Source organism: Mauremys mutica, chromosome 25 (genome assembly GCF_020497125.1).
Source record: "Mauremys mutica isolate MM-2020 ecotype Southern chromosome 25, ASM2049712v1, whole genome shotgun sequence".
NCBI lineage: Eukaryota > Metazoa > Chordata > Testudines > Geoemydidae > Mauremys > Mauremys mutica.
Genome location: NC_059096.1, coordinates 2,303,541 through 2,316,271, shown reverse-complemented (window position 1 = coordinate 2,316,271; position 12,731 = coordinate 2,303,541). Strand labels below are relative to the sequence as shown.

The following is a 12,731-nucleotide window of genomic DNA, read 5'->3' as shown; positions in this document are numbered from 1 at the left end:
CTTGATCCCAACTAAACAAAATTAGGTGACCATTTGAAGGTTTAGGTATTATTTGATTTTTCAGATTTTTCCAAATACCCATTCTCCACAGAATACTTTGTTAGTAATCAGATTGCACAATTTGTTAACTGATTAGCTTGTACACTGCAAAGCCGCTTGCTACAGATGTGTCCAAGTTACACTTCAGATAAGGTACATCCTTACCATCTCTCCCAGCCTGCGAGGACAGCGTTGCCGAGTACTGGGAAGCAATGCTACAAGGGGAATAATAATAAGGGCAAATTAGAAACATGAACACGGCTTCGGGATCCCACAGTCTGTATTCAGTGGTGGGGGAGAGACAGCAAGGTCACAGATGATAAAAAATCACAGACCCCCCAAAAATGTAAATTAATTATTTAGAATGACACCTGACAATATTTGTTCTGACTTAACCTTGCTTTTCACTTCCTGCAACAGGCTGAGTCTCCCTGAAATTGTCCAGTATTATAACACTAGGAGAAAACCCTTTCAAAAAGATCAAAGCATCTCACATCACTTTACAGAGCTGTCAAATAACTCTCAGCCCTCCTGTGAGGCACAATAATAATGTTATTTACACCCTTTTACACATGGGAAAGCCAAGGGCTAGAGAAGTCAATTAACTTTTAAGCTTGTTCAATGAGTTGGCACCAGAGCCCAGCTCTTCTCATTCCAGTCCCATGCTCTAACCACTCCAGAGTCCAGAGAATGAAGACCTCCCAGGACAGGCTTCTCACTGAGGATGGTAGTGGGATAAACCACTGAGCCATCACTTATTAGTCTTCTTCACAACTACCTAGGAATCTGGATTATTTATTTTAAAATGAGCCTCTGGGGCACAGGTTATTCAGTTGTTTAGCCATGTCATTGTTAGCCGGCCCTGCTTCATGGCACTCTATCTAATTGACTCCCTTTACGTACTGGGCATCCTCGCCCTCCAGCAGGCGGCGGTACGTGGCAATCTCTTGCTCCAGGCGCGTCTTTACGTCCACAAGAATCTTGTACTCGTGGTTCTGGCGCTCCATGTCGCATCGGAGCTCGGCCAGCTGCTCCTCCACGCTCGTGATCAGGGCCTGGAGCTGTGCCAACTGGGCGCCATAGCGAGATTCTGTCTCCGCCAAGGTGCCTTCCAGAGCGGCTTTCTGGGAATGCAGAGTAGAGGGGAAAGAATTCAGTGAGGGGGTCACTCAGTTCTGTGCCTGCCCTTGTGTGTGTCTCCCTGGGAAGCCAGTGGCACCTACCATGCTGAGCTGGGACTGCAGCTCTATCTCCAGGCCCTGGACGGTGCGTCTTAGTTCTGTGATCTCCGACTTGCCGCTCTGCAACTGTTCCGTGTTCATGGCTACTTCTCGGTTCAGCTCTTCTGTCTGGAACAAGGGAAAACAATCTAGTTACTGCACGAATAAGAACATAAGAACATAAGAAAGGCCATACCGGGTCAGACCAAAGGTCCATCTAGCCCAGTATCTGTCTACCGACAGTGGCCAATGCCAGGTGCCCCTGAGGGAGTGAACCTAACAGGCAATGATGTGTGTAAAGCTCTGCCCCCACCCATAAGTGTCAGGAAAGTGCTTCTCTTCATTCAGGCATTGTGCACCTTGGTGAAGAACCAATGCTCGGCCTCTTTACGGTTCTTCTCTGCCAAGCTCTCATACTGCTCTCTCATGTCAGCCAGGATCTTGGTCAGGTCAACCCCAGGAGCGGCGTCCATCTCCACAGTGATATCTCCACCCAGCTGGCTCCGTAGTATATTCATTTCCTGTGACAAGAGAGACACGCTGTGTTCAGCCGCATCTTAACTATACAGACCCACTGCAGTGCATCTGAGGAGGTTTTTCCCACTTGCACCCTGCATAGAGACCTAAAAAAAATACTATGGGCGTTTCAATTGTTTCTGTTTGGCTAATAAAATCCCAAGCATCAGGTGACTTCTCAACCTAGCAACCAATGTACGGTTCTGTTCCTATAGCCAATGACTTGGCTCCAGTAGAAACTACCTGAATTGTAAGCAGCGGATGTAACTTACCTGGTACCTACAGAACAGATGTTCAGAGCCTATTCTTTACCTGCCCATATCCCTGCCCAACAACTGCAAATCTCAGAACTGTTCCTACTGATTGGCCTGTGCAGATTCCATTGTGCATTAGCTACAATTTATAGGTCCCTCTTTTGTGCCTTGTTTCGTCCTCACCTCCTCATGGTTTTTCTTGAGGTAAGCCAGCTCTTCCTTCAGGTTTTCAATCTGCATCTCCAGGTCAGCTCTGGCCAGGGTCAGCTCGTCCAGCACTCTGCGCAGGCCGTTGATGTCAGCCTCAACACTCATGCGCAGGGCCAGCTCTGTCTCAAACCTTGAAGTGTAAAAAAGGTCAAAAACTCAGGCACATCCAGCTGATACCGATTTTTCACTCCCTTTTCCTCCCCAACTTTCTTATATTTTTGAATGGCATGTTTGCTAACAGAGTTTCCTTCGGTGTTTCAAAAGTTTCTTCTGAATTCATGGAAGCTAAAATGAAGGTCACGCTTGACACAGGCTCCCCCATTCCATAACATAGGAACATGGGAAGCATCTTCAAATGCAATAAACAACAGAGATCTTCAAGCAGAATGGCCTTTTTACACATTTCCCTTCTCATCAGAGCTCCAAGGAGCCCTGGACTTACTTGGTTCTGAAGTCATCAGCTGCCAGCCTGGCATTGTCAATCTGTAAGACAATGTTGGCATTGTCGATAGTGGCAGCAAGGATCTGGGGAAGAGAAAAGAGGAGATAAAAGGGATTGAAAAAGAAGTTTCAAAAATTGCATATTGCTGATTAATTGAGGGATGCAAACAGAAATTAATGATCAGGAGAAGGGCCAGGAGCAGCACTGGCCTTCTGCTCCTATGTGGTAGAATTTGCATAACTGTACCGTGGAGATATGAGACAAGCTGGTATAGACCAAATTCTCATTTGCACTAATGGCCCTTTGCACTGCTCTAGTCATGGAAACGGGCCCCACTGTGTGTGCAAATATAATTTATACCCACCTTATACATGGCCAGCATGTATAAAATGAGCTTAGTGTAAATGAGAATCAGGCACCCTATATCTGTCTCTCTAGATACTTATTTTGTACATATCTCTGTATCATCTGCATGCCTATAAAACTCTGGGTATTCATCTTGGGAACTATGCTCATTTGAAAGAAAGGTAGTGAGCAAGCAGTGTCTCATCCCATATAGTTTCTCCTTCAACTTCAAATATTTTAGCTGGATTTTTAAAAGAGCTGGATAATTTAAAGACTAATAATGTTTGCAGCTACATGCTAAGGTCATGGTGCTCAGATCTCATGCTTCAGGACATATGACAGTAACTTACAGAGGTCAGGAAAGATTTTTCTCCTCACCTACAGCGTTGTGTATATTAGGGAGGGGGCAGACTTGCCTTCCTCTGAATCATCACGTATTAGCCATACAGGAAGCGGCATATGAGACTCGATTGACCACTGGTCAGATCTAATATGATAAAGCCTGTAGAAAATGGTTAGGCTGTTGGTGTGCCGAGACCACAGCACGTCATGCTGACCAGTATTGTCTCATTGTTTCCTTGTGATCCCCCGCTGGTCTGTCTGTATCCACCTGTTATCTCTTGTCTTATACTTAGACTGTATCTCTCTGGGGCAGGAACTCTCTTTACGTTCTGTGTTTATCCAGCGCCTATGTACAATCGGGTCCTGGTCAATGGCTGAGCAGGGAGTCGAACCATTACAATTTGGGGGCAGTTCCAGTTCAGGTTCATCAACACTTCCTAACTGTTCGGTTCCGACACTAACTTCGAACGATGGATCAGTGACCAATGCAACCACTTAAACAGTAGGAACCAGTTCGGATACATTGCCAGCAGATTAATGTCACACACTCTTATGCTTGCACTGTAACTCCTAACCAAAGAGTACAACGATAAATATTTCTTTCACTGTGAAAAAATATTTTTAAACAAATTATTTGCACGCCCTAGTACAACATCCTCCAGAACTCTGTCCGTCATATTTGATCACTGAGGAAATGGAAAAGGAAATTCAGCCCAGAAAACGCCCTTTCTATGCTGACTTCTGCAGCAGGAAGGAACATGCACTCAGCAAGAAACTGGAGGGGACAGAGAGGGGAGGGAGGTGTTCTGGGAGTCGTAGTTGCCTTCCGTGGACAGGCCTCTCCTTGGGCATGCCAGACAGGAGAACTACCAGTCCCAGAATGCCTTTCTCCTGCCTCCCTCTAGTGTCATCTCCTCCAATGGCTTCCTGGGAAGTGTGGCCCCTGCCTCGTTCTCTGTAGGGTGGGAGCAGAGAGAGACCCTTCCTCAGCACTCCCAAAGACCATCTCTCAGCACCTGATCACTGAACCTGTTGTTTTAAACCAGTTACTGGTTTGGGGGTCAGTTCAGGTTCAATGCAGCTGAGAGCTTTTCAGTTCTGAGTCAGTTAAAAAACCCCTGTGAAGCAGTTTTCAAGCTGGGCCTGGGTTTGACTCTCTGTGGCCAAGGCTCCGAGGCACAACAGTAATACAAAGAATAAATAACAATAATCATTGAGTCTCTTGCTCCAGGACGTCCGTTGCTGTCAGTCACACTCTCATGCACGAGGCAGGGACAGAAGCTGAGTGGAATTCTCTGAGCAGAAAATCTCACTGTGTCTGAGCTCCCTTTAGAACCCATCCCGAAGCTCCAGGGAGAGGAAAACTAAACCTGGGACTCTAAGTAAAGTTAGCAAAGTGGAGCCAAAATGAAGAAAAGAAAATACCATGGGCGTTTTATTAGCTCGAAGTCTGATTCACCTGCCTCGCTGAGAGTCTCACTTTCTGCACACCTGATGTTTTGCTGACATTCACTGCTGATGCTTTGTAAGGAGAAGATAGTGACAGCGAGACAAATGTTGCATTTGTGACTGCATCCTTACTCAGGAGACACTCCCCATGACCCCCAATGACTCTACGTTCAATAAGTTTTGTCTGGGTAAGGACTGAGTAAGGATGTCACAACCTAGCCTACTGAAAGGAACGTAAAATAAAATGAATGCAAACGACACAAGTGACCAGTGAGTGGCGTGAACGTTGGTGCTGCAGTGAGGGCATCCCTCGGGCCTTTTCATGAGACCTTACTGTGCAAATGCTGAGACACAAAAATGAATTAGAATGAAGATGACAGGACTGGTTCTGCTCTCAGTGACTTGAGTGAAGTTACTCCTGACCTACACTGGTGTAAGAGAGAACAGAATCAGGCCCAAATTGTTCTGAATCCTCCTAGTTTTGAGCATATGGAAAATGTTAGGTCTTGTGTCAGCCATTCTGGAATTGCAAAGGTCCCACATCCTTGTTATCATCTGATTTGGTCTCTTTTTTAACCTCTAAATTCAGCCTAGTAACAGGCTAGAAGTGATTATTATAATCATTATGACTATCTTAGCATCCGTGTGTTCACAAAGTGTCCTACAATAGGTGAATGGTGCCAAACAGATAAGACGTCCCTGCCCTGAGAGCTCACAGCCTTCTGATGAGCTAAACATCTGGCAGAAGAAGCACATACTTGGAGCGTAAGTAATATCCGGTACTCAGCCATCTGTGTATAATCCTACCAGCAGTATTGCTGCTGCAGCCCGCTTCCTTCTAATGGTGCTGCAGCACCCAAGACGGAACATCTAATCAACATGAACCAGTAGGCTTCTGCTGCTACTTTTCTGCCCCGAAGTCTGTTTCCCTATTAGAAATCATTTAACAGGAAATGCAGTTTGCTCCTTCTGAAGGAATATAATTAAATCACGGGTGAGTGTAAGGGCATGTCTTCACTAGCAACGTTAAAGCGCTGTTGCAGCACCAGCACTGGGAAAGAACTCTTCCAGCGCTATAAAAAACCACCTCCCCAAGGGGAGTAGCTCCCAGCGCTGGTGCACTGTCTACACTGACACTTGAAGCGCTCAGGGGGGTGTTTTTTCACAGCCCTGAGCAATAAAGTTGCAGTGCTTTAAAGTGCCAGTGTAGACAAGCCCTAAATTGCTAAATCTCCTTCATTTGTGTCTGGGCACAGGATTGCTATGAAGCCCTTATTATATCTGTTGCCTGTAATCAGTTAATCCCTTGGTAATCAGTTTTTAGACACAAGGCAATCTGTAATAAAGAAAATCAGACAAGAGACATCAGACCTTTTTAACAATAGTGTCATACCTTGCTCCTCAGGTCTTCAATTGTCCTGTAATATGGGCTGTAGTCACGGTCAGGACTGGGTCCCTGCTTCTTATACCATTCCTTGATCTTAATCTCCAGATCAGAATTGGCCTCCTCCAGAGCGCGCACCTTGTCCAGGTAGGTAGCCAGGCGGTCGTTCAGGTTCTGCATAGTTTCCTTCTCACCCGCAGGGAGAATGCCATCACCACCGCCAAAGCCACCTCCAAAGCCACCCCCATAGCCACCTCCAAAGCCACCACCAAGGCCACCCCCATAGCCACTTCCAAGGCCACCCCCATAGCCACCTCCAAGGCCACCCCCATAGCCACCTCCAAAGCTACTACCGTAGCTCCCCCCGTAGCCACCACCCAGGCTACTTCCTACTCCAGAGACATACCTAGAAGAGGAGACAGAAAAGCCACCAGATCCCCCATGAATACTTGGGGCTCTGTAGGGACCTCCAAGATTCACAGAGGAAACCCGTGTGGAGCCACCTCCTAATCCACCTAATCCACCTAATCCACCTAACCCCTTTAGGGATGTAGACGAGGAATATTGCCTGACGCTGGTGGTCATGGTGAAAGGTAGTTGAGGATCTAAAGCCCAAGAGAGTCACCCAGCTCAGCTATGAAAGAAGGAGAGTGCTGCTAACTTCCCTGACTCTGAGCTCCTTTTATACCCACAACAGGGGGCGTTGCCACCGCAAGGTCCTTTTTTCTCTCTTACATTCCCCAGGGTTTTCATCACCCTTAAAGTCTGAGCCAACTTCCAGAATCATCATTTTTCTCCTTGATGTGTTCTTGCTTTTTTCACATTCCACTAGAAACACTTCACTTCACAAAGAGTGTTTCTATGTTTCTTCTTGTTTCTAATAAGTGTACAGTCAGGTGTGATTCCAAGTGGGAGGCTCATTGCTCCAGGCTACATTTTTACATTATGTCACACTGTCGAATGTGAGACAGAGCCATTCAGACTCCTCCAGTGCATTTCTGTGAAGTAAATCTTTCTTTCTTGGGTTTTACCGAGTACCATTCTCAGTAATTACTGCGTGCTTGGTAAATCTCTTGTGATCGTTGCTGTTTTCAGGAAGAACCTTAAATAAAACCTTAAATGCAGCATTTCTCAAATGCGGCCGCCATGGCCACCGGGGGCTTTTCTTGCAGCCCCAGCCTCCTGGATGGTGATTTGGGGGGCAGGGGACAAAGCGGCCCCTCCTCTGGGGCTGCCTTGCCCCCCTTTGGAGCCACAAACACCAGGGGAGCAGACAGCCGGTGTGAGTTCTCCACCTTCCCGGGGCAGTGGGGCTCTGGCTTCTGGCTTCAGCCCTAGGCTCCGGCCGGGTGGCAGCAGGCTCCTGCCACTGGCTCTGACTGCGAGGCAGTGAGCTCCATCCCTCAGCTGCAAGCCTCCATCCCCAGTCTCACCACCCCCCTCATCGCCCCCACTGCCTCCCTACCCACCTCCCCATCCAAGTCTTAATTTGTTCCCCGACTTGCCAAGGCTGCGTAGGTCTGCTGTGAAAAGTGATATTTGTATATTTGTTAATATCGCCTCTCACTGCCTCTCAGCCAACTAACAGTCTGCTGCTCTGAACAGTGATATTAACAAACATACCAATATCACTTTTCATAGAAGCAGACTTACTGGCTAGCAAGTCTAAAAAATGCAGCCAAAAAAGCAAAAGGAACAACAACAACAAAAGACAAGAACATGCAAAGCACCTTGTTTGTGTTTCTATTCTGTTTAGGTCCAGTAAAGAATAGAGACAACTGTACGTTATTTTTATTATTGAGTCTGCAAAACAAAAAAAACCCACATAAATACATTGTTATGATTTGGACACGGACATGTGCATATTTATTTGTTTTTCCTAAAGTTCATTAAGTATTTTAGGAAAAATTGTGTGAGTGGCCACCAGCAAGAGTTGGTGGTCACACTCTGAGACCACCAAAAAAAATGTTGTGAGAACCCCTGCTCTAATGTGTGTCTTTAGTTTTGTGAGCATGGTGTTGGTGAAAGAGGTCTGGTGGACAGCTCTGAACCCAAGTCTTCTGTGTAACCACAGAACAGACACAATTGGCAGCAAACGTGCAGGCTTCCTCCATAACGCTCCCCGGCGACGTACCTTCACCTCATCCTGGAAGATCTCCTCTGGAGGTGAGAGGGGACTTCAGACCCCCTGGCCAATTCAATGCTTGGCCTCGCTGCTGAGGCAGCCATTAAGAGGCCCAGTTAGTGTTGGATGCGGTCATTGATTTTGTGATGTCAACATCTGCCATTAAGAACTAGACTGCGATCCCCCGAGTCATTTTTTAAAATCCAGGGCATGGCTATTAGAGGGAAGAACTTTAGAAATTATGGAACTCTCTAAGAAAGAGGAGAGTTCAGTGTAAAGAACGAGCCAAGAAAACAGTCTGAATGGCCTGGGGACCGGTTATTGGATTTAAGAATTGGGGATTAAGAATAATGCTCAGAACAACACAGTTCTGTATCGTTAATCTAATGAACAAGTTAATCAGATGTTACCAGAGATGTTCCTTGTGGCTCCCTGCCCTGAGCGCACCCTTTGAGTGATGTACACACCCAATGTAAACCAACTGCTCAAGAGATGCTAACTGCCTGTGAAGAGCCAAGGTGCTCAGAAAATTGCAGGGTTGAATAAGGTCGAGCTCTGCTGTCTCAATTCTCAATACTAAACTCCCTACCAGGCTGAAAACCCTCGGGTACAGATCTAAGTGGCACTATTTAATAATGTTCCAGGGTGTGGAGGAAAGCATATTTCACACATGTTGTACCATGTCAACCACTTTACTGTCTTCCTAGACAGGCCCTAACAGTCCCCTTCCCCAAAGCTAAAACTTACGTTCCTTAGATCAGCTTCCATAAAAGGGGAAAGAGACTATGTCTCACAAGCAACAGATGTATATTTCTGAGCAGGCTTTGATTGCTCAGCTCCGTCCCACCCGGGCTGGAGCCTTTTACAGGAAAGGGGATGGAACTGATGAGTGAGAATAGGGATGGATGTGTCTTTGGGATATTTACTACTATTACATTACAGCTAATTCTAGATATAGCAGAGAAAATGATGGCACAAAAGCTTTCATGTGTTTATAATTTACTGAAGCAGCTTTGTACAAGCATCGGGTGAGATAGGAGGTGAACCTGATATTTCAAGAGATCCCTTCTGGCCGTAAAATCTATGACATCTATGGATGGTCACATCCACAGGTACAACATGGGTACAAAGTGGGTGTCAAATCCTACCATTGCAACGTGGTGGCAGTTTACACTCACTTTGTCCAGGTGTAAATGACAACACAAGATACGAGGCAAGGCCTGTAATTTTGAGGTCCAGATTCTTTCCCCCACTTGATGCCAGAAACATAAAAAGAAGAAAAGAACCAGAAACTTCCTGCATTGTCCCAGCTGAATGTAGTGACAACACAGAAAATGTGTAAGGTAAACCATCCAGAATGGTATAAGACCTAAACGACCATAAGGCCTGATTTGCTTGGCAGCTGCAGAGAGCAAGGATCACATGTGAAGCGATCCTACTAACCTTGTCACTGCAGTTTATAGTAATTCTCCAGTCTGTACTTTAGCTAAGGAACACAAATCCAAAGAATATCAGAAACCCAGTTGAGGTAACGGTTAATTGTGTTATTAAACCAATGTGTGGTTTATAACCTCTCTCTTTCATGTGCGGATGCTCCTGGGGTAGGCGAGTCTGCTGCTAGAACAGAGCCAGTGTGGCTGGGTGCTTTGCCAATCCCCCTGCAGCACAGGTGTAGGGGCAGGCAGGGACCATGGTTCCCCAGCTCACACATTTACTTTTGGGATACTATTACCTGTGCTGCAGCAGTGTACAAGCAACGTGAGACAGAGGAACCCAGAACCATCTCACCCATGACCCAGTAGACACAGCAGAGAATCTGAATCTGAACTTCTCTAGTTACATTTGAAATAATTTTAATTCTTTCTTCTAGTACAGACGTGGGCAAACTACGGCCCACAGGCCACGTCTGGCCCACGGGACCATCCTGCCTGGCCCCTGAGCCTCCGGCCGGGGAACCTAGTCCCTGGCCCCTCTCCCACTGTTCCCCCTCCGCTGCAGCTGGGCCAACATGCGGGCCGCGCTCTGACCCGCCGCTCCTGCTAGGGAGCAGAGCTGGCTCTGGCCGGGTGTCGCAGCTGTGAGCTCCTGCTGCTGGTAAGGGGGTAAGGAGCGGGGGGATTGGGTAAGGGAGCGGAGGGTCCTGGGGGGCAGTCAGGGAGGAGGGTGCGGTTGGATGCGGTGGAGGTTCTGGCGGGGTGGGGGTCAGGGGATGGGGAACAGGGAGGGTTGGGAGTGGGAGTCCTGGGGGGGCTGTCAGGGGGCGGGGGTGTGGATAGGGGGCGGGAGGGCAATCAGAGGACAGGGAGCAGGGGGGGTTGGATAAGGGGATCCCGGGGGGGCAGTTAGGGACGGAGGGATCCCCGGAGGGGGTGGTCAGGGGACGAGGAGCCGAGTGCGGTTGGATAGGGCGTGGGGGTCCCAGGGGGGGCTGTCAGGGGGCGGGAGTGTGGATAGGGGTCGGGGCAGTCGGGGACAGGGAGCAGGGGGTTGGATAGGGGGTCGGGGTCCCAGGAGGGGGCAGTCAGGGGACAAGGAGCAGGGGGAGTTGGCTGGGTCAGGGGTTCTGAGGGGAGCAGTCAGGGGGCGGGAAGTGGGAGGGGGCGGGGTCCAGGCTGTTTGGGGAGGCACAGCCTTCCCTACCCGGCCCTCCAAACAGTTACACAACCCCGATGTGGCCCTCGGGCCAAAAAGTTTGCCCACCCCTGGTCTAGTTCTTTAATTGTTTGATTTGTTCTTTCAACAAAAGTCTTCTTGCGTTGTGGGTGTACCTGGCGTTTACAAGAGAAACATACAAAGGCAAGTTTCCTGCCTTCAGCTGAAGAACTGAGCAGACAGGACTCCAACAACCCATCCTTAGCAAGAGGAATCTTGTCCATGTATTTCCCTCCTGTAAAATGCCAGGCACATCAATGATGCTATATAAATGCACAGATGTGTTCGGTAAGAGGATGCTAATCTTACAGAGTCATTTTGCTGATCATAACCCTGCATTCATGGCTCGTGTTTATAATGTACCTGAACAGAGTCTGAGTGGAATGATGATGGGGTCATGTAAGTTCTGGGATTCTGAACCAGAGAGAGGACAGAAAGGCTCCTTTTCAGGGAGAACCAGAGCTCTCTCTAGCTATACCAGAGCTTAGCCAGGTAAAATCAGGCCAAGGTCCCTAAAAACAGGGGCTTAAAATAGGAGGACCAGATTCTGCCAGCTTCACACACGTTCAGTAATATCTTACTCAGAATCATCCTGTTGATGTCCAACAGCACTACATATGGAGCCAGGTACTACTTAAAGGGAGGAAGGGTGGCAGAACCTAGCCATGGCTGAGGGTAGACGTGCACTGCAATCAGGTTGTGTAATTGCAGCACATGTAGACACACCTGAGCTAGCTTCAACCTCGCTAGCTCAGGCGTGACATACCAATGGCAGTGATGTACCGTTGGCCGCTTGGACAAGCCTGCCTGAGACCCTTGGTAATTACTTGGGTGGCTGCTCACGGAGCAGTCCATGCCGCTGTGGCTTCACAGCTATGATGGCTTGAGCTAGCTCAGTTAAAGATCTCAGGTATGTCTGCATGTGCTGCAGTTACACCCCTGATTGCAGTGCAGACGTACCCTGATAGCTGAAATTGTCTTCCGGGAACTGCCAGTCGAGATGGAGTGTGTCAGTGTCCCACTGCATCAGGAATGGGCAGTAATGACAAATTGGCACAGGGGATCAAACCCCAAACACAGCATGTAATAGCCTTATCCTAAGCAGGTCACACACCCCCTGACAGCTATCTGAGGAGTCTGCATTTTTCTGACCCTTTGGAAACACCTGGACAGTTGCCAAGAAAGTCACACTGAATAAAACTGAAATTGTGTTACCGAGGAAGGGGTCAGCCAATGGTACCGTTAACACAGCTGCCGCACAAGTTAATTTTACCACCAAGCGTTGTGACCTATGTAACGCAGCCAGCACTGATAGAGGTGTGTGGCTGACAGTTGGCAGGGAGCTGGTATGATGGTGTCTGTGATTCATTTTCTTTCACTGTGCACCATGCACCTTGGCTCAGACTCAGTGAGCTGATGAAGCCCCATCTCTTACCTTCCTCTGTGGAATAGCCACTTGTGTCCCTGAGCAGAACTGTGAAACAACCAAATGGGAGACCGTTCCTGAGGAGTCTCTCTCAGGTTTCAAATTATGAGACCATTGCAACTTAGGGCAGAATATCTGACACTGTTTATACAGTTTAGTTGCAGAATTTCAGCCAGGTTGGATGTGATCAATAAAGCCACTAGTTCCTTGCCTTAATGTTTAGTCCTGGTGTATTAATTCAGATCACTCAGTGATCTAGCGTACAATGCCTTGTAGTGACCATCTGAACAATTCCTTCTAGCTGCCCATGAGCGCTGATGGAAGCTC

The 12,731-nt window shown here is 47.8% G+C and overlaps 1 protein-coding gene across 1 annotated transcript in view; it reads right to left on the bottom strand.

Annotated features, from left to right (window-relative positions):
- Positions 1–12,731, bottom strand: part of LOC123356432 (keratin, type I cytoskeletal 14-like) — a 34,078-nt gene that overhangs the window by 586 nt on the left and 20,761 nt on the right. Inside the window, exons 2-8 of the mRNA XM_044999683.1 lie at positions 6,211–6,734; positions 2,682–2,764; positions 2,213–2,369; positions 1,619–1,780; positions 1,263–1,388; positions 943–1,163; positions 205–254 (exon numbers count right to left, since the gene is read on the bottom strand). Of these exons, the coding sequence (XP_044855618.1) occupies positions 205–254; positions 943–1,163; positions 1,263–1,388; positions 1,619–1,780; positions 2,213–2,369; positions 2,682–2,764; positions 6,211–6,734 (1,323 nt within the window). The remainder of the gene's footprint in view (positions 1–204; positions 255–942; positions 1,164–1,262; positions 1,389–1,618; positions 1,781–2,212; positions 2,370–2,681; positions 2,765–6,210; positions 6,735–12,731) is intronic.